This window comes from Bombus impatiens, unplaced genomic scaffold (genome assembly GCF_000188095.3).
Source record: "Bombus impatiens unplaced genomic scaffold, BIMP_2.2 scf_1068, whole genome shotgun sequence".
NCBI lineage: Eukaryota > Metazoa > Arthropoda > Insecta > Hymenoptera > Apidae > Bombus > Bombus impatiens.
Genome location: NT_177487.1, coordinates 11,193 through 31,271, shown reverse-complemented (window position 1 = coordinate 31,271; position 20,079 = coordinate 11,193). Strand labels below are relative to the sequence as shown.

Below are 20,079 nucleotides of genomic sequence, written 5' to 3'. Positions count from 1 at the left end.
TTTATCAGGGATAATCAGGGATAAAAAATATCAGATAGATTTAAAAAGTAAAATTTTTATATTTCTTAGAATCTTCATAAGAATGTATAAAATTCGTACAACTATATTTAACTTGAATAAATTTGAATAATAACATAAGGATTATAATTTTGAAGAAATATTAGATTTTAAAGACATGACAACATCCTTTCTATTTCGCTTCTACTACATCTATTATTCCTCACTCTTTTTGTCCGTTGTCCATTATCATATGCAAAAGTACATTGCTCGCATACCAATTATGAAAACCATATTCTTTGGTTAGTAACGTTAGTAACATTAGCAACACTAATTAACTTTCATTAATTTGTTCAAATCTTATTATATTTATCCTCCTTTAAATTATTTATTAACTTAATTCATGCTTTTATATTTTGTGAATAAATTGTACAATACTCGTAGAGTTGATTTTAGATCCAAATTTACAATATCTGCAAACAAAATATAATGTCACCAGTCACATTCATTTAGTTCCGATATTTCATAAGTATTGCAGTTAACAACAATACCAACCTTCTGGGCGAGCCTTGGGTTTTGGTAGACCAATATCTTGCATAATATCAAATGCAAATGAAACATTATGTACCTTATGATCGTGTGTTTTAGGTGTCAAATGAAAACTACCTAAAGGTACGAAAAAGCCTTCGAGAAGTCCAAGTAGAAGAGTTAAAAAAACACCATCATGAAATTGCGTATCTAAATCTGTCACCTCCAAATGAACTTTACTCAAGTGTTTATTGACGAAAGAAATCAATGACTAGAAAATAGAACTATGTATTGCATTGTAGAGAGCATATAATTTTTTATAACACAAATGAACAACATACCTTTTTAACTACAGCTAATTTATCAGCCGGATGATCAAAAAGACTGTCGAAAGCGTCCCGTTCGCAACGCATTCCCAAATCATCGTACGTCGATGTAATTTCTTCTCTAACCGTTCTGTGTATTAGCTGGCCATCCTTCTTACGCACAACGACAACCTGAGCAGCTACTCTTTCTGGCAATCTAACAGGCGCTCGGAATTGCCTTGCCAAACCAACCAATAAATGTAAAATGGCAACAATGTTTTTCGAATGAACAGATTCTACGTTCCACTTGTAAGGAGGATGGCGTCCTAATACTTGATTAGCAGCTGACAACACAACTGCTAATTTCTGTTTCTGACCTTCTTCTGATTGAGTCACTTCAGGTACATCTAACTTCTTTCCCGTCAACTTTTCTAAAATTAATAAAAAAAATATGCCTACTTAGATTCCATGTATTAGAAGAATTCTATTCAATTTTGCTATTATATAACATACCCAATAGTTTCTGTAGTACCTGTCCATCATACAAATCTTCTGCAATATCTTTAACAATAATCCGCTGGTCGGCTAATTCATCGTTGATCCATTCAATCAGGACAAATATTAATTCTTTGAGTTTAGAATCTTCCAAAGACCTAGGCTCTATCATTGAACGTTCCTCGTTTTCATCTAATGCATATTCTTCTGGTGGCATCTCTGGATTGGCTGCAAATCCTGGTGAATCAATTGCATACTTCCCTTCCTCCTGTACCTCTTGCACTATATCAAAAAAATTCAAAATAAACATAAACAGTAACTTTAAGAAAAAACATTTACAAAATACAAATCGAACATCGACATTACCAACAATATCATTTTTTAAAGTTTGAAGCTACTCGTACCATATAAGGAAATATATCCCGTAAATTCTCGTAAAAGAAGCATAAGCAAAGTTAACTTGTCACAACGTAATGTAAACGCAGTATGATACCTTCTTTGATACGCTTTTTTCGACCCAAGGTCCCAATCTTATCCCAGAAACTTTCTTCTTTTTCATCCTTCCTCGTAGAAATAGGAGGTCGTGGAGATTTTGGACGTGGAGACGACATATTCAACACCAACGTTCATCAAAAATAATCCGAAGAATGAAGGATGTCATCTCTCGAAATACCAACCTTTAACCACATTTACAAACATCGATTGTATATGCATACATTATATTATATGCATGTGTACTTCAGATCTTTTTTGAGCATCTATGTTGAAACGAACTTTGCAAGTATCAGTTTTAAGTACATTTACGTCTTTATCGTTGCTTAGATTGCATAGATTCATAATTATCAACTTTTGTAATCTTTAATTATTTTAGACATATCCTTAAAAGTAAAACTATTTCGAAAAACATCCTGACATCTTAATTCATAGAAATCATATAGTAACATCTACTGTAGCATATACATACATTTCAATCGCGGTTTTCTTTAGAAATGTTTTAATTCATTTAAAATATGTCATACTTCCTCGGATATTCTTCAGAACTTCAGATCATATAAAAAAAGATATATGTAAAGATTATATGTAAATAAAGAAAGATTATTTGTTACAGAGTAGATTATCATTCACACAAAAATGTCGTTTACATTTACTTAAACGGATTTTGTATTTGAAGTTAAATAAAAAATAAATAAAATTAAATTTCTATCTAATTATGTATTATATTATAACAACATTCGTTATACAGTTAAAAACAATATGCACATGCGCATATATGTATATACAGAATTGAGCCGTTTAGGAACTATTTTCTTAGATAGGTCTCTGCGCTGTGTAAACCGTAAAACATAATTTAAGGTTATTAACAAAGTATCAAGAAATAATTGTTAAAATGTTATCGCTAATAAGACGTTACGAAACCCAAAATATTATAACGCCATTAAAAATCATGAAACTTTCGTTATCATCTTCTGCGAGCATCGATGATGATATAGGTATTATAACGTTCTTCTAACCAAACTTCCTATTAAATATAATTTTTTACAAAAGCACAAACATATTTTTATTACGTAGTGCTCGTGCGCATTTTTAATTTATATATACTTTCTTTCATAGAATTTCGGGTATTGCAATTAGTGCCAAGTGAAAAGAAAGTTACAAACAAAAGGTTACAAAGAAACACAATTGTGGATTTAGTAATTAAAAGAAGAAGTGAAGTGTCAGCTAATCAAGATTGGCAGACAATTTGGCCTGCTGCACGAACATTTCATCCTGATATCGTACCATTTCCTTTACAACAAGGATATAAAAATACAAAAGGTATACATCCTAATAAATATGGAAATGCAGAGTTATTGAAAATTCCAAACTTCTTACATCTTACTCCACCTGTTATTAAAAAACATTGCGAAGCATTAAAAAAATTTTGTACGAGATGGCCAGAAGAATTGGAAACAAATGAAGCATGTGTAAAATACTTTCCTGTTGAAATAATTACATCTGATTATTGCTATTCTTCTCCTACAATAAGAGAACCTCTTGCTAGAATAGTTAATTTGAGAGTAAGACTATCCTCTTTGCATTTAAGTACTCATGCTAAAGATAAAATACTTAGGTTACTGGGTGATAGGTATAATCCTAACACAGATATGATAACAATAACTGCAGACAGATGTCCATCTAGAAAACAGAATTTAGATTATGTAAAGTACCTACTAACTGCATTGTTTCATGTATCTTGGGTAAGTCATTTCCCATTAATTATATCAATTTTCTGATAAATATAGCATACAAGCAAAGCAAATCAAACAAGAATTGTTTTTAGCGTTTTGAACCATGGGAAACAGAAAAATCTGAAGTAGATATGGAATATTATGACTGGGATAAAAGTAAAAGCAGAAAATCTTTAACGTCCATGTATAGTTGGCCAAACATGCCAACTGATTCCAACTATGAATACATCCCACATGTAACAGAATATAAAATTGCAGTTTCTGATTTAATAAATAAAGGAGAAGATCAATTTTCAATCAATAAATACAAACAAGCTGTTAAAAATGTGTTAAACCTAAAATCTTATGATTTTAAAAATAAGTAAAGAATAAGTAAATAAAAATATTGAGTTTGTAATGTTTATCATTCCTAGTTTAACTGTATTAACTGTTATAGAACGTTCATGTGTAAAGAAAAACATAAAACTGTGATAATGTGATATAATGTAATTGAAAAGGTAAGTTTTTATACTTTATTATATAAAAAATTAGAGGATTATGGAAGTAGTTGTACAATAATTTTTTATTTCGACAAAATTGTTTACCACCAGACACGGACTATGGTATATAAAGACATATCATTAAGTGCTATACCATATATTTGGAATACAGGTTGCATTATGCAATACAAAAAAGAAAAAATAAATTTAGGATATTTACAAATAAAAACCTAAAATTTAAGTTCAATTACGTTTATTTCATTTAAATTAAAAATACTTCTGCATCTTTGATAACTTAAAAAGCAATTAAGTTCATAAATTACAGCATATCTCATTTCTGACCTATGATAGTCATGCATTAAACATACCACAACTAAGAGGCAAACAATTTTCATTTGCAATATTCATTGATGTAACCATACATTCTTATCCAACAATATTCCACAAATTAGTTTCTCTCCTGCAGGTGTTTCTGACTATTGCACCACAATATGAAACATTATGTAAATGCTACCTTATAAGATAAATGTAAATTGATGTTATTTTACTTTCCTGTGTTCTTTTTTCGATATTCAGTCTATAAATGATCATTTATTAAAATATCATTAAAAAGCAACATAAATCCACAAATACTTTTACTAAACAAATACAATTGGAAGGTACATTCGCACCTTTATAACATTGCATAATTTTATATAATTTCAATTTTATAACTAACATCTTCAAGATTTTATAATTATTATTTTTCTTATTAGAATGTCATTTTTATGCTTATTATAATGTTACTTTATGCTATAAATTTTTTGTACTTATATGTCACTAAAAATATAAAATATTTAGTCAGACCTCCATCTATTGTCTTTCTGGCTCCAACATAAAAGATTACATATACATTTGTTTGTTGTTAAATTACTTTTCATATTATTACTATCGCTATCATGGAATTTTTGACGAAGGTAGAACTGGACAGAATCTGCAACAATGTCATAATTTTTATTCTAAATGAAAAATATTGAATTACTTGTAAAAATTTGGAAATTTATCTCTTTAAACAATATCAAAAATTTTTTGTTTTAATAATTTAGGACCATTGTCATTATAGATTAATATACTAACTTAGAAAGACTTATCGATTCTTTTTTGTTAAACAATGCCAATAATTGTATTGCAATTTATTAAAACCTACACTTACTTTTGTTTTTCTTTTAGTTTTTGATAGGGATGCGTTGACATTAATCTCCTTCTTTCTTTCTCCCTTACTGCTTTCAATCCTCTATTTGATGTATTTATATCAAGATTTTCTTTCTTGAGTTTATCTGCTTTTAACTTATTTAATATGGTTATACTTTTAGCGCTCATTGTTACATGTGGCTTTTGCATATACTTTTTATTTTCTTTATCTTGGATTCCTATTGTACAGATTGTAATATCCTTACATTTAGGGGATATCTTCCTTGCTTGTTTGATAGGAGTCTTTGTTACATTCATATTATTTTTATCTGAAAGGATACGCTTTTTAACTTTTTCTTGTATACAATTTACATTTTGTCCTTCTTCTGTACTTTCCTTTATTACTTTCATATCAGTATTACAATCCATGGTTGATTCTTCTTCCAATGTGATAGTTACATTCTGTGTATCAAACACTTCTTTTTCAGAACAAAATGTATTGAAAGTTGCATCCAATGCATCTTGATCATTTAAAGGTTGTAATACATATATAGGTATCTTACTATTAAGGGGATCCATTAAATGGGGTACACTAAGGCATGTCAAGTTATAAAAGCACTCCTCATGTTTAGTTGTTTCCATATCTGACCATTTTATATTTCTCACTCCTTCCAATAATTTGATCAGCTGTTTAAATTCTTCCTTCATTGTATCTGTCATGGTTCCATATCCTCTCATCATATTATAATAATTTTGTAATGTTGTACTCATCATTTTAATCATTGAATAATAAGACTCTATTTCACATTGTTGAAGATTATTTACTTTCTTTGCATGTTCATACTGTTGTTGTAATCTAGAATTTTCTATTTCACTAGTTTGTAGTGCAAACATATCTTCTAATTTTGCAAGTTTCTTTAACTTTGCTTCTGCATACAGTTTTTGTATTTCTGTTTCTACTGAACACAGTTCCTCCCATGCTGCTTCCATCTGTATCTTTAAAGAATCTCTTTGTCGTTCAAAGTAATGCAGTGATTTATTAACTCTTGATTTACCACTTGCATTTTGTTCTTCAAGCGTCAAAGTATCAACAGTTGCTGTTAGATTATGCAATCTTTCATCTGCTGCTTTCTTATATTGTATTCTACAGCATAATATCTTGTCTGCGCTTTCTAATGAAAGGACTTTTTCATTCAGAATTCTCTTTTTTTGAAGTAATTCAATTAATTTATTGCTATCAATTAGTGCAGCTTTATCTATTTCCTCATTAATGTTATTACCTTGACCCTGTGGTAATACATGCTGCGAACTATTTTCAAATGCTAATAGCTTTTGTTTTAGATAATTTATTTCTTTCTTTTGTTCTTCAACCATTTTTATATATGCAGTTACATGCATTTCACAGGATAGAATATTTTTCTTTATATGAGTTTTGATCTTCTTTGCTCTATTTGCATATCTCAATGTATTGTATGTATCCTCATAACTAAAGCTAGAAGGTGCTATGTTAGCTATCATAACTGTCTGACAATTTCCACCTAATGAGTCTTTTAAGAGACGAGTCAATTTAGAATCTCTGTATGTTATATGTTTTGCACCATCTGCTAACTTATTAATACAGTTGCCTAGAGCCAATAAAGATTTATTAATATTTGCACCTTCTTTAAACCTTGCCCCTTTACAACCTGTAGCAGAAGCTCTTTCAGAACCAGCTAAATCAATCATAGACAGTTTCACTTGTCGTACTTGACCATCCATTTTGTTGGTGATATTAATATAAACTTGAAAAACTGCGTGACTTCTGCTACTTTCCTCATTTGCATCAGTAGGATGTTGAGTGCGATTTTTATTGCCTTTTGCTAAAAGTGTCAATAATTCTTCAGCATTCTGAATAGCAATTATTTTAAGACCAGCAACAATTACTCCATATCTACCATCGTCTCTTAAATGCAAAGGACCAGATTTATGTAAAAGATCTTGCACATTTTCATTATAAATTTCTAAATACGTTACGCCTAAATTAAATTCACGTTGATCACTCTGCTGTTCTATTTGATAAAATAATTCTGCGACTGTCCTGTATGTGATACCAGGATCATTGCTACTACCAAGCATAGTATGAGTTTTTCCAGCACCAGTTGCTCCATATGCAAATACAGAACAATTATAACCATCCAAAAGATTGCAAATCAAATCTTTCGTACTTCCTTCAAATACATCACTGTTATTCGACGTCATGTCAAATATTTTGTCAAAGATGAATTGCAGTTCTTTATTTTGTTTCTTAAGCAAATCACGACCTTTCTGAGCAACACCATGATAAAAAAATGGATTCTCCTCTTCTTTAGGATCGAAAATTAGCATTTTATCGTCAACGATCTTCAAAACAGTTTTACAATTGCCCTGCTGTTCGTGCTCATTTTGCGGTCGTATTCTTACGATTACTTTAATACTCGTCTGTGAACCAGATTCAGTTTGTATGGATAAACTTGGGCTTCCACTTGTGCTTGGCTTTGTTGAATTGTTTGAAATTCGTTTCTTTGGCAACTTTTTAACTTTGTTTGGCGAAAATGCTTTCGCCAAATCTCTTTTATTAAACACCATAGTAAACTTTACTAACTTACATACGAACATCCATTACTGGCCGTTGAATGTAAACTAAGTGTTCAAATTTAAATTTCTGCATCCTGAACTCTTCAAAGACAGTTTTGACAATAGTAAACATATTTATAGTGACATTTTAGGGAATTTTTCCAAACAGAAATTCAACATTGAGTTTGGTTTATTTTTCTTTCAGTATTACTTACTTACTATTATTACTTACTTATAGACCGATGATATCATCGAATAATGAGATCAAAATCGAATAATAATTATTTTGATTTTTGTCCACTTCATGTCACATTATGGGCCGTGCTGAAGTCTGCCGATCAAACGTGCCCGAAAATTGGGTCATGAAAAAGCAACATGGAAGGCAACTAAGTTTTCGTTGTTGTTTAAACAGGGGCAAATAGAGGGTCTCTGGTTCTGTCTGATAAATTCAGTACATATTATGCATGGACAGAACGATACCTCTTATCTACTATGTCGATTTTTCACGACTCAATTATCGGATGGTTTTTTCTATGCTTTCGGTATATTAGTGTTAAGACCTATTTATGTGGCTGTGTTCAGTATATTAGTGTTAATTTCCCATAAATAATCTATCTATCTATTTATATTACACCAAAATTATTTATCTATTAATATTACACCAAAAAAAAAATTCAACTTTGAATTGTCATGTTACGTTTGCGGTTTTGGGGAAAAATGGTGAGTGAGTTGGAGCGTGGAACTCTGAACCGCCCTGCTCTCTGGAGTGCGCGAAAATTGAAAAATCTTTTATTTTAAAGCTAAGATTTATTCAGAAGTTAGCTTGTCAAGAATACAAGAAAATTATCTCTCAAAAATAGATAAAATTGATCCGCTCAAAAAACTCTCAAAAATAGATAAAATTGATCTGCTCAAAAAAACTCATCTTCGATCGCAATTTCGACGCCTGTCCACTCTTCTCTATTCTTGGATATCCTTCCTTGCTTACCCTGATGGGTGAAATTGCTCGTCGAAGTACTATCTTTGAGATTCATCCGCTCTTGAGCCCATAGACATGAAAGACACTTAAATTTAGAAAAGTTTACATGAATTGGTAAAGAGAAAAGATCTTGAGAAAATCTAGATTCTTCCAAAGATTCTAGGTGACTTGTCCTACAGTTGCTAATTCGATACGGCCTTTAATGGAACGTTACGTGATGCAGTGCTTTCTGTCTGTGTGCTATTATTCCACTTGTACTATATATGTCTTGTAACGAAAAACATTAAAAAGTGTAAAATTTGTTAAAATAATAATTAAAACCTGTTCGTTAAACTAATTGTAAATTGTTTAAGAAAGAGAAGTTGTTTACATACATATATGTGGTGGATGCTAATAATACTTCCCGTCTTACAGAAAATAAAATTGTATTTGGTGAATTAATTTGATATGAATATATTTCGGGAAAACCATTGTCGTAAAAAAATTAAATATATTGCTTATGCTTTCATTGTTGTTCATGCACAGAGTACCATTTGTATATATAATATGTACCACTTAACTATACGAAAGATACATATATACGTTTCTTATTCTACCCAAAGTATTATCTTGTTTATAAACTACAGTCGTTCGGTTATTCTATAGTTTCAATTTTTATTCTCTTTGGCAATGCTGAAAATACATTTGTCTTATTGTTAAATTTATGAGATTAACTGCTATTATTAAATTAATCGTTTTAGCGCCACGCAGCGCGATCGCGTTATTCGCGTACTGTGGTGAAATGTGTCGCGATGTTTGATCACGATCGTCAATTCGCAACACGCTCGGTTCCGAATGTAGCTCCTTGCGAGTCATATCAGAGTTTCCTCTCGTAATTACCTTTTTTTCAAATAATCGTAAACCACCTGCATAAATAAGCTGTTTTTGTTGAATTTATTTTTATTTACATATACTTCTGCATAGTACAAATTTTTGAAAATATAAAAAAAACAATATAATATTTTATTTATAGTAGATATAAAACTAGATTACTAATGTTCATTGTCATATTTAGAAGTAAGTCTTTTATTTAGTTCAGCCATTAGGATGATAAATGAAACAAATAAACAATATATATTAAATCAGAACACAAAGATGTAAACACACAAAGACATTAAAATTATAGTCATGGTTTTACAGGGTCATGACATTCATTATTTTTAAAACAGACATGTTTATGAAGACATAATGGATGAAGCCCTTTTTTGCACTGCATACAAATTAAATTCGATCGTTTTATACCGTTAATTTTACTGCTACAAACTACGCACTGTCTTAAATTTCTGCCTGGTAGTTTCATTAAGCCAAATATTCTGTCATTATCACTTACCATATGTTGTTTTTTGACTTGCATCCATTCATGCTCTATTTCAGATATAATACTTGATGTAAATTCCAATCGAGTCATTGGCTTCTTTTTGCTAACTTCCTTATAAAATAGATAGGAATTTAATACCATACGGGCAATGATGTGAAACGTAATTTTTTTCCAATATTTTACCGTGCGGCGTTCATCAAGATAGACGTATAACATTTTGTCCGATTTGCCAACTCCCCTCATATAACTATTATAACTGTCACCTATGTATGGTTTTGCTCCACTTCTTTCGTTTTCATTTCGTTTTTTAATTACTATGGTATTGTCATTTGAAGCATGCGTCGAAATTAATTTGGATACTCTATTCGCGTGTTCAACTATTGGCATAAATTTTAGGCATGGGTCGTACTTTTCATGGCCTGGTGGGAAACATTCTTTATTATCGACTAAATGAAAACATTGATAAATAAGCTGGAATCTATTTCGCGAAAACATTTTTGAAAACCAGGGTATGCTCCTTGAATTTTCGGTCCAATAAGAAAATATCGTTGGTCGCCTCGTTATCCCCATTTCCAATAAAACTGCTATAAACGCCTTTATTTCGAGCAAAGTAACTGGTTTCCATAGTTTCATTCGAGATCTTTGGGTGATTTTACGTGATTTTATTAATTGTTCGGCGTACTTATTCGTTTCGCGAACCATTAATGTTAGCAGGAATGAATCGATGAACAAATTAAAATAATCGATAGGTTTAGATTTGTTAGTTAGCGATGGCTGTGGCCCAGTGCCTTCAGTAAAGGAAAATAAATTCTCTTGTTCACCTATATCATTAATAGAAGTACTTGCAGATGTAGCAGAACAGATAAAACTGCATGGAATACTATCTTCGCTACTAGATGTATCAAAAACGTCTATTCTCCTTCTTTTTGAAACTGGAACGATCTTACTACTGCTATCGTCAGATTCAGAAGTTGAATTAGGTCTCCAACTTGACTTCGTTCTTTTCTTTTTCGTATCCATTGCCCTACAAGGAATACACGAATAATAAATAATCAAATTAACACTAAACCTACCAGCGTCGGTTAAATTGACCGCTCTCGAACTTCTACACAAATTTAACCATATTTAAACGTTATCATATCGCTTCATAATTTCTGACTTTTCCTAAAACATACATACAATATATTTTTCGATATTTACTTTTAGTTTGCTCTTTTATTTTCTAAGAAAAATTTGTATCCTGCCTTGTAATCAGTACAAAGAAAAGACTATCTCAAAGTCAGATGACAAACAAAATCAGTAATAACAAATAATAATAGCTGTTACACCTGTAATCTTGTCATAAAACATAATCGCATCCCTCGATTAAGATGACCATCAGTTGTCAAGACATATCAATTCAGGCCCATAATAATCCTAAGGAACCGCCATAAAATTTAGCATTTTTTACAGTCCATTGTTATAAACATTTTAAAAGTTGAGAAGTTTCTTAGGGTCATTGTTCATTGCAATAAAACAAGGGAAAAGCGGGGTTTTCTCAACTCCACCCTCAAGTAACCGTTGGTGGAGAACGGCCAATATTCATCAATATTTTCGTATAAATATCGCCGTCACAGACCATATTCTTACTTGCTATCATCCTTTCGACCAGAATACATCTCAGTTTGTTAGTCAATCAGTCGACATCTAAACTTGTTATCTCTGAAACTCAAACAGAAAGCATCTCAGAGCATTTTGTGTAAAGCTGTTATAAAGGGAAAAGTAAAGCATATCAAATTTGACAATAATTTTGTATTCCGTACATAGCGTTATTTTGTGATAAATATTTACCCTAAAAATGACAACACTTCTCAAAATAAAATTGTAAAAAAAAAATAACAGACATAGAAGAAGACTGTTCAGCGTGCGATGAACAAGAAACTTCAACAACTGAAAACGGCATGGAAACACATGAAAACTATTTACAACCGAATCAGAATTGAATATTATTAGTAAATAAGCGTTCACGTCCAGAGAAAAGAGGAAAGAAATTATCGTTGACAGCAAAGAGTGAGACTGATGTAAAGAACCAACGTAACGAAAATGGGCCCGATGGGATAGTTTGGAGAGAAATAGATGCAAGTCCCAAATCTGGCAGGACATCAGTTCATAACATTTCTAGGGATATTTTAAACGGCATATAATGAAAGGACAAGCAAAGATGGCATTTTACCTTATCATCGATCACCGTATATATTTGGAGTATTGGAGGCTAAGAGGAAGCTAGATGCAACAAAACTAGATGCATTTATTGCTCTGATATATACCCGCGGTGCATATCAGGCAAAGAATTTAGATGTCTCATATTTATGGAATAAAATTTAGAGATCTGCATTTTTTCAAAAACAATGAACAAAAATGATTTTGCTAAAATTATGAGATTTATACGATTTGGTAAGAAGAGCGAAAGAAGCCAGCATTTATGAACCAATAAATTTGCAATGGTATGGGGCCGATTTACAGAGAATTCACAAAATTGTTATAAACCTGGTGCACACATAATTTTTGTATAAAAAATCGCGGGAGAATACCATGCAATAAAACTATCAACAAGTTCAGATTCATTACTACAAAAAATTTGTCAAGTAAAAAATTGTAAAGGTTACAAAATTATAAAAATTTGTTTAAGATGCGGGAAGTATGTATGCGGCAAATATACATTTGATAATAAGATAATTTGTAAAAAATGCAACGAAGTTGAATAAGATATATCTCTATATACACAAAAGTGTAATTTTATTTGTCTACAGTTGAAATTAAACAAAAGTAAATTTGGCCGAAATTTTTTGAAAGTTCATCATTTTATATACATTCAGTTATAAATTAACCATTATCTAAGTTAAATCATAAAAACTATTACTTCTTTAATCACTGGTCATTTTGACCGTACACGGCAGGAATAGGTATATACAAAGTGTCGGTAGGTTTAGTGTTAATTAAAAAAAACTAATGTATAAATTACCTCTTGAATTGAAAAACCAAATCCTATATTATAGAATGTTATCACGCAAACAAAACGTAAAGCACGAATATTTCGCAACCTTTTGAATGTTTAGTATAACGTTTCTGATATGACTGATGAAACGAAACGCGAGCGCGTTGAGCGAATATTTTCGAGTAGCGATCGCATCGATCGGCATTTCTCGCAAATAAATAAACGAAACGCTATCGCGCTGCATGGGACAATCCGAACGAATTCTTAAACACCCCTGACACTAAAACGGTTAATTAATTAACTGCTTTTAATAAAAATAATCACTAAAATGATACATTTGATTTTATTAACATAATTATTGATATAAGTCTTCTACATTAAAATTTGAAAATACTATATATATACTACTATATATATAGTATTACTATATATATATTGAGAAAAATACTATATATATTGTTGAAATAATTACTTCTAGGAAAACTCCACATCTTTCTCTTTTGTATACCCATGACCTGGAAACGGCCGTTACGAAGAAAATAGAATTTACTGAAGCAAAAAATTAAAAATGGAGAGGTCCATATTATTGTGCCCTTGAATATGAATGTTGTTTTTGGGTTACAAGGTCTAGAAACAAAAGAGCCATAAGTAAATTTTTATTGCTGTTTTTTGTAACTTTCAGCTAAAGTTACACACCAAGGTTAATTTTTTAGTAATGTCAGTTGTTGTAATGTAACACTGCTAGAATGAGGATTTAGATCAGCATACACTTATACTTATGCTTACTTCAATATATATATTTCTATCATAAATTCATCCACGCGTTCCTCTATCACATAACCTCAACATAACATTGATACAGTGTGGTTCTCTCATAACTGATACAGATAGATAGCGTGTTCTTACAGGTAAGCTGAAGATTATATTGAAGGACAGAAATAGTGCCATACGACATACGACTGTGGTGCCGAGTGTCGAGGTATTGCGCTCTCTCTCAGATTGTGCGAAAAGTAAGGAGAATACAAATAGTGGGGCGATCCGCCATCCACTACACAAGCTCTTCCTCTCTTTTCTCTTTTCTTCCTCTCACTAAACACTCATTAGAGAAAAAAAAGGATAACCTGAATATAACACTTTCACTCTTGTGTTCTCTTTACTGCCTCTTGTATTCTCTTTATTGCCTCTTACGCCTGGGAACGCGCAGTCTACCTGCATTAGTCATAATCACCTCTAGATTCTTAATACCGCAAATATTGACCATAAAGACACATATAAAGATAAAATGTGTAAGCGAGCTGAGAAAGCAATATATGTAAAAAGAAAAAGAAAACGCTGCATAGAGGTCTCTTATGTCCTTGTCTATTAACGTATGCAGATTCATATACTAAATACATACATATAAAATAAGCGTAAACTAATCTCGGCTAAATTTTATTTTAGGAAACCAAAAATTATTGGCTTTTTTTGCACTTCTGTAGTTTTCGACGTGTAGAATCCAAAAATAGAAGTTTTAAGACGGGAAATCTATTGGTTCAAAAGTTATGATATTATGAAATTATGAAATTAAAAAATTACAGTTGGTCGGAGTCGCGAGGAAAATACCGAAGAGTCGCTTTTACAATCTTTTTATCTAGGCATATAACTAACATAAATTTTAAAAATGTACTTTTTTAATTTTTATTGCAGCCTCAAATAATAAAATTGTAAAGAGTGACCTTCACTATTTTCTTCGCAATCCTGAATTGCAATTTTAGAAAAACTTCTTTCATCTAAATAAATTAATCCTTCTAACTTCTTCTAAGTCGTTTGGTTCCGTTTTAAAAAAGTTATTCTGTTTTAAAGAGTGTACTAATACTTTTGTTCATGACCGTATTTGTACGCGTGCGCATATATCGTATATGCGGCTGCTATAACAACAATTATTCTTAGAAAGACATTGCAAAAGATAGGAGCTTAACATAACCTGCGAGTGCGAGGCAGACAAAATGTGCTGTAGAAGTAAAAGCACGAAAATGTGCTAGTACAAATATACTGCAAAACCGCAGAAATAGAATGGTTTTACAAAACGTTGGCAGTAATTTAATTAAAACTGTCAGTAATGTATGCATTAGACATAATGAATGGAGTAGTAACAAATGTGCTCACAGATTATATATGGCATTGCCACGGCTTACACCACAAGAGGTAATGTAGTCTTATCAAACTCTTTCCAAACTCTCCTTTTTATAAATATGTTGTAGGTTACAGCAATTTTGCAAGCTAATGAATATACCAAAGAATTTGATGGTGAAAGTTCTATAAAATATTACGATTCAAATCAGTTGGCATCCAATAATCCTATGGAAGATACTCGATCAGAGGCTCAATGTTTACTTACAAAAGGTACAGAAGTTGTATAAAACATTGGAAACAACTTATACATACACAAATTATTCGATATACTTTTATATTTTTACAATTAGTGACACGACGAATTTCATATTATGTACAACAAAAGCACAAATTTATTTTAGGAATATTGTTAGGTGTGTTTGATGGTCATGGAGGTCGTACATGTGCACAAATTATCTCAAAGAGACTTTTTCATTATATATCAGCATGTTTGTTGCCCACAAAATTACTAAAACAGTATCTCAACACAGTTAACTCCAGCAATAAATTAGAACTTCTTCAAATGTTCAATGATAAAGTGGAATTTATTTCTGAAATTAGAGATCTTTATCAAGCAAGCTTTTTAACTTTTGTCAAGGACTTAATAGAAATGGGATGTACAAAAGAATTTCAAATGGAAACAGCTTTAGAGAATGCATTTCTCAGATTAGATAATGATTTGTCGAACGAAGCACTTTTAAATTTAGGTAAAAGCAGTGCTGCTACAACTCTTGCTGTTGCAATGTCTGGTGCTGTAGCAGCTGTTGCACACATAGATGGTCCACATCTTCATGTCACTGGAGTGGGTGATTGCCAAGCAGTACTCGGCATACTTTCTGGTATGAGATGTAATTATCAGACTTTGTAATTTTACGAGAAATGGATATACAGTTTTCTTATTGTTGTCATTACTACTTAATATCTGCATCATTATCATCACTGTTATTAGTATTACTATCTTACATTATAGAAAATGATGATTGGTCTGCAAAATTAATGACCGTCGAACATAATACCGACAATCGTGCAGAAGTCGAAAGAATTCTATCAGAGCATCCATCGAACGAAAAATCAACTGTAATTAAATTGGAACGACTACTTGGACAATTAGCGCCCCTTCGTTCGTTAGGTGATTTTCGCTACAAATGGAGCAAACAAATCTTAGAGAAAGTAGTGGTGCCATATTTCGGTGAAACAGCAATTCCACCGAATTATTATACTCCTCCATACTTGACAGCGAAACCAGAAGTTAGATATCATAGATTAACACCAAGAGATAAATTTCTTATAATAGCTAGCGATGGTCTATGGGATTTAATGTCACCCTTACAAGCTGTACGTTTAGTAGGTGAGCATATGAGTGGAAAAGTAACATTGAGCCCATTGAAGCTGCCCCGTAAAAATATGAAATTATCAGAAATACATAAAATGTTGTTGCAACGTAAAGAAGGCTTGAAAAAGAAACCTCTTGATAGTAATGCAGCGACACATTTATTGAGAAACGCACTCGGTGGTACGGAATACGGAATCGATCATGTTAAATTGTCACAATTATTGACACTACCAGGAGAAGTTGTACGAATATTTCGTGACGATATTACAATAACAGTGGTTTATATGAACTCTGAATTTTTAAGACACTGCCCTCCGTGAATCAGTAGAAAACTTTCTTGTTACATTTATAAGATCTTTCACAATTCTTATTGTTTCTAGGCTTCTTGAAGGAAAAACTGAAATTCTATTGTGTACAGCTTGTTATTTATTTAATTAACAATAAAAACAATTTACACATGGAAATGGTATTTTGCTTATTTGATATACGTACACATATGTATATCACATACTACATGTAATCGCGTTCACGTAATTTAACGAATCGTTTCAAATTGATTATTAGTATAATTTATACTTACTGAGGAAAATGAATGCAAATGTCATTGATAACGTGTCGCTGATGTTTAAGCAAAATCAAAATTACAAAACATACAAATGAATTGCTAATCTACAATCATAAACATTGTTCAGAAATACTTATTAATCCTACATATGTATTGTACAATTAATTTGTTAGGTACAAGTATAGCAATAATTATATAAGTTAAAAACGCACAGAATTCGTTACATATTACGTTATGGATCGGTAGCATTTTAACTTTTTCTCGCGTTTTTTGAATAAAAAATAGTCTATTGTTTTCTTTTTTTTGCAGATTAAAATGTAACTAATTTTCATCACAAAATATATATCGTTCATTCTGCGATTTTTATATTTTAACAAACAGTATTTGTAAATAAGCATCAAGCTCGCAATGTTTGCATTGCTATCGTGTAATGACTGTTGAAGGAAAAGAAAGTTTGAAAATAAAAGCCTGAGTCAATGTACGTTTGAACTTTTTGTATAAATATTACGTATCGCAATGTCGATAATCAAACAAGACATAAGGCAAGTGCATGTATAACAGAAAGATACTTTTGGAAGTATATAGCAACTTGATTAAAAAAATTTGAGTATCAACCTTCTTGACCAAAATCTTCTTTAAATTTTTCTAATTTAGCCATATCTTCTTCATTCACTGTGGGACGGGTAGTCGCTAATGACTTTAACATGTCTTTCTAAATATGAAAAGTAAATTATACCATATAATAGATTACAATTAAAAATTTTATAAGATAAGACTGAAATAATTCAATGGAAATAAAAAACATTCTATATTTACCATAGTTACAGGTGGTTCATACAATTTATCACCCTCAACTTCCATCCAGTTCATTTCAATAGCGGCTGGATCTCCCGGTGAACATGGTGTCAATAAATCATCCACAATAATAGAAGGATCTTTTGGTGATGGTCCTCTTACACGCTTGAAATGTGTTGCAGTTTGAACTAGTCTAACTGGCTGCATAAGAGCATCTCGTACAATAATACTTATATCAGCTCCAGAATAACCATCAGTAGCAGCTGCTAATTTTTTAAAGTTTTCTTCTGTTAGACAATGAGAAGTACTTCCTAAATGAAGTTTGAACATTATAACACGAGCTTGTTCATCTGGTAAGGCAATGTAAATCCTCTTCTCAAATCTTCTTCTAATAGCAGAATCTAACACCCATGGTATATTAGTAGCTCCCAACACTAGTATACCGTCATTATCTGATCCAACACCTAATGAATCAATTTACCATGTCATATTTTATTTACGTACATAACAACGCGTATCCGGAGAAATTAGTACATATGTCAACATATGTACAAATCAACAATTTATTCGAATATTTCGCTTACCTTGCATCTGAACTAAAAATTCTGTTTTTATTCTTCTTGCAGATTCGGATTCATTGTCGGAACGTGACGAGCAAAGTGAATCCACCTCGTCGATAAATATGATACTGGGTTTGTGTTGACGAGCTAATTCAAACAAATTTTTGACAAGTTTTTCAGATTCTCCAAGCCATTTGCTTACCAAGTCCGAGGATGACACAGAGAAGAACGTTGAATTATTAGCTTCAGTTGCAACAGCCTTTGCTAGATAGGATTTACCAGTACCTGGTGGCTGAAAATATCTTGAAATTACTTGAAAAAAATGATTGTAAATTACTTAGACAAAATTGCAAAATCCTTCTGCTGATAAGTCATGTTTTATAGTTAATTTTTACCTAAAAGTTATTTTGTACTTATGTAAAAGTTACCCCAAATAATAAGATACCCTTCCATGGTATCCGTTTTCCAGTAAACAGATGGGGAAAACGTATTGGCAAAATAACAGCTTCCTTTAGAGCTTCCTTGGCTCCATCAAGACCGGCAACATCGTTCCACTTAACATCTGGTTTTTCAATAATTATCGCACCTTCCAGTTTGCTTTGAAGTTTCTTCTTTTCAGGATCACTATCTGTATCACTGTCTCCACTATCGCTCTTCTTATCCTCAGTTTTAGAATTATCTTCACCAGCTTTTACAGGTTTCTTCTTACTTTTTTTCAAATATGCCTTTAATTTTTCAGCTCTTTCCAAATACTGCGTACATTTTGCTCTTATACTCTCTTTAGCTCTGTCACCTTGTGCTTCATCTAGAAAATAAAAACAATAGCATAACTTCACATTCATTCTTGTCATAATACTATTATAAAAAAGGTAAAAAAGAAAAATGATATTATAAAAGAAACCTGATAACAATCATACATTTAATAGAATGTAGAAAATATTCAACAGCATGTTCATACAACCTAAGTGCTTCCTCATAATTTTTATTACGATCTTCTTCAGTAGCTCTAGTCACCAGATCTATAGCTTTCTATAACACACCAAATACATTTGTAATTACAATTGTTAACTTAGTCATGAAATAAAAACAATGAAAGTAACATGTTTAAATAGCTCACCTGCAATATTGTACTTGAAGCCATTCTAATATTACTTTAAGCTGTATCTAACCTTTGCTACACGGTAGTTCACCGTCACGATGGGACGCAGCGTCTCAATAAAGAAAAAAGAAACAGCGATCGAGACGGCGACCTACCGCATCAAAAAGATATTCTATTTCGTTTGATAACCTTCAAAATTAGGTTGTCCAACGTCACTGCTTGACATATCACATATCTCACTAACACATTTTTAAACAAATTCTTGAAGGTAGACTATCTTCTACACTCCACACCGTTTAAACCGTCGCACTCTTAATCATACAGAACATTAAATAATGTCCCGTTCACAGAATGTTCTACCGAATCAATTAAAGATATAGTTACGATACTACATAAAATACAATATACGAAACAATATGCTTACGTACTTACTTAAGTATATATGTATATATGTAAAATATGCAAATAATAT

At 31.5% G+C, this 20,079-nt stretch overlaps 6 protein-coding genes across 14 annotated transcripts; 2 read left to right on the top strand and 4 right to left on the bottom strand.

Moving 5' to 3' along the window:
* Positions 1 to 39: 39 nt before the first annotated feature.
* LOC100741161 (beta-parvin) lies at positions 40 to 2,766 on the bottom strand. 3 transcript variants are annotated; one of them, XM_012391355.2, is made up of 6 exons: positions 2,634 to 2,766; positions 1,819 to 2,002; positions 1,344 to 1,607; positions 867 to 1,261; positions 553 to 796; positions 40 to 470 (listed from the first exon to the last, which is right to left on the bottom strand). In XM_012391355.2, exons 2-6 carry the CDS (start codon positions 1,934 to 1,936, stop codon positions 394 to 396), a joined length of 1,098 nt encoding a protein of 365 aa, XP_012246778.1. In that variant the 5' UTR covers positions 1,937 to 2,002; positions 2,634 to 2,766; the 3' UTR covers positions 40 to 393. The 3 variants fall into 3 exon arrangements, with proteins under 3 accessions (XP_012246778.1, XP_003493293.1, XP_024226696.1); XM_003493245.4 differs by lacking the exon at positions 2,634 to 2,766 and adding an exon at positions 2,290 to 2,412; XM_024370928.2 differs by lacking the exon at positions 2,634 to 2,766 and having other exon boundaries at positions 1,819 to 2,197.
* Positions 2,416 to 4,227, top strand: LOC100741039 (28S ribosomal protein S35, mitochondrial). The gene is made up of 3 exons (XM_003493244.4): positions 2,416 to 2,815; positions 2,937 to 3,562; positions 3,646 to 4,227. The coding sequence occupies exons 1-3, from the start codon at positions 2,713 to 2,715 to the stop codon at positions 3,916 to 3,918; spliced, it is 1,002 nt and encodes a 333-aa protein (XP_003493292.1). The 5' UTR covers positions 2,416 to 2,712; the 3' UTR covers positions 3,919 to 4,227.
* On the bottom strand, positions 4,098 to 8,046 carry LOC100740917 (kinesin-like protein KIF18A). The gene is made up of 2 exons (XM_003493243.4): positions 5,225 to 8,046; positions 4,098 to 5,005 (listed from the first exon to the last, which is right to left on the bottom strand). The coding sequence occupies exons 1-2, from the start codon at positions 7,834 to 7,836 to the stop codon at positions 4,969 to 4,971; spliced, it is 2,649 nt and encodes an 882-aa protein (XP_003493291.1). The 5' UTR covers positions 7,837 to 8,046; the 3' UTR covers positions 4,098 to 4,968.
* Positions 8,047 to 9,660: 1,614 nt separating this feature from the next.
* LOC112213711 lies at positions 9,661 to 14,263 on the bottom strand. Of its 7 annotated transcripts, none has more exons than XM_033323545.1 (5): positions 13,801 to 14,263; positions 13,577 to 13,731; positions 11,760 to 11,831; positions 10,314 to 11,154; positions 9,661 to 10,241 (listed from the first exon to the last, which is right to left on the bottom strand). In XM_033323545.1, the coding sequence occupies exons 3-5, from the start codon at positions 11,786 to 11,788 to the stop codon at positions 9,939 to 9,941; spliced, it is 1,173 nt and encodes a 390-aa protein (XP_033179436.1). In that variant the 5' UTR covers positions 11,789 to 11,831; positions 13,577 to 13,731; positions 13,801 to 14,263; the 3' UTR covers positions 9,661 to 9,938. The 7 variants fall into 7 exon arrangements, with proteins under 7 accessions (XP_033179436.1, XP_033179437.1, XP_033179431.1 ...); XM_033323546.1 differs by having other exon boundaries at positions 9,661 to 10,549; positions 10,952 to 11,154; XM_033323540.1 differs by having other exon boundaries at positions 9,661 to 11,154.
* Positions 14,264 to 14,874: 611 nt separating this feature from the next.
* Positions 14,875 to 17,052, top strand: LOC100740796 (pyruvate dehydrogenase [acetyl-transferring]-phosphatase 1, mitochondrial). The gene is made up of 4 exons (XM_012391371.3): positions 14,875 to 15,288; positions 15,345 to 15,486; positions 15,618 to 16,094; positions 16,226 to 17,052. The coding sequence occupies exons 1-4, from the start codon at positions 15,157 to 15,159 to the stop codon at positions 16,906 to 16,908; spliced, it is 1,434 nt and encodes a 477-aa protein (XP_012246794.1). The 5' UTR covers positions 14,875 to 15,156; the 3' UTR covers positions 16,909 to 17,052.
* On the bottom strand, positions 16,995 to 20,019 carry LOC100740675 (vacuolar protein sorting-associated protein 4B). Its single transcript, XM_003493241.4, has 6 exons — positions 19,626 to 20,019; positions 19,426 to 19,537; positions 18,937 to 19,313; positions 18,533 to 18,800; positions 17,970 to 18,412; positions 16,995 to 17,865 (listed from the first exon to the last, which is right to left on the bottom strand). Exons 1-6 carry the CDS (start codon positions 19,647 to 19,649, stop codon positions 17,764 to 17,766), a joined length of 1,326 nt encoding a protein of 441 aa, XP_003493289.1. The 5' UTR covers positions 19,650 to 20,019; the 3' UTR covers positions 16,995 to 17,763.
* Between the last annotated feature and the right edge of the window lie 60 nt (positions 20,020 to 20,079).

Coding starts and splice junctions, on each gene's coding strand:
- LOC100741161 (XM_012391355.2), bottom strand. CDS start 1,936: ATGTCGTCTCCACGTCCAAAATCTCCACGACCTCCTATTTCTACGAGG. Junction 797..866: donor AATTAGCTGTAGTTAAAAAG/GTATGTTGTTCA, acceptor TCTATTTTCTAG/TCATTGATTTCTTTCGTCAA. Junction 471..552: donor ACCCAAGGCTCGCCCAGAAG/GTTGGTATTGTT, acceptor TTTTGTTTGCAG/ATATTGTAAATTTGGATCTA.
- LOC100741039 (XM_003493244.4), top strand. CDS start 2,713: ATGTTATCGCTAATAAGACGTTACGAAACCCAAAATATTATAACGCCA. Junction 2,816..2,936: donor GAGCATCGATGATGATATAG/GTATTATAACGT, acceptor TTTCTTTCATAG/AATTTCGGGTATTGCAATTA. Junction 3,563..3,645: donor CATTGTTTCATGTATCTTGG/GTAAGTCATTTC, acceptor AATTGTTTTTAG/CGTTTTGAACCATGGGAAAC.
- LOC100740917 (XM_003493243.4), bottom strand. CDS start 7,836: ATGTTCGTATGTAAGTTAGTAAAGTTTACTATGGTGTTTAATAAAAGA. Junction 5,006..5,224: donor AAACTAAAAGAAAAACAAAA/GTAAGTGTAGGT, acceptor ACATTGTTGCAG/ATTCTGTCCAGTTCTACCTT.
- LOC112213711 (XM_033323540.1), bottom strand. CDS start 11,788: ATGTATTCTGGTCGAAAGGATGATAGCAA. Junction 11,155..11,759: donor GGTCGAAAGGATGATAGCAA/GTAAGAATATGG, acceptor TATTCCTTGTAG/GGCAATGGATACGAAAAAGA.
- LOC100740796 (XM_012391371.3), top strand. CDS start 15,157: ATGGTTTTACAAAACGTTGGCAGTAATTTAATTAAAACTGTCAGTAAT. Junction 15,289..15,344: donor CACGGCTTACACCACAAGAG/GTAATGTAGTCT, acceptor AATATGTTGTAG/GTTACAGCAATTTTGCAAGC. Junction 16,095..16,225: donor AGTACTCGGCATACTTTCTG/GTATGAGATGTA, acceptor CTTACATTATAG/AAAATGATGATTGGTCTGCA.
- LOC100740675 (XM_003493241.4), bottom strand. CDS start 19,649: ATGGCTTCAAGTACAATATTGCAG. Junction 19,538..19,625: donor CTTCAAGTACAATATTGCAG/GTGAGCTATTTA, acceptor GGTGTGTTATAG/AAAGCTATAGATCTGGTGAC. Junction 18,801..18,936: donor AGGGTATCTTATTATTTGGG/GTAACTTTTACA, acceptor AGATATTTTCAG/CCACCAGGTACTGGTAAATC.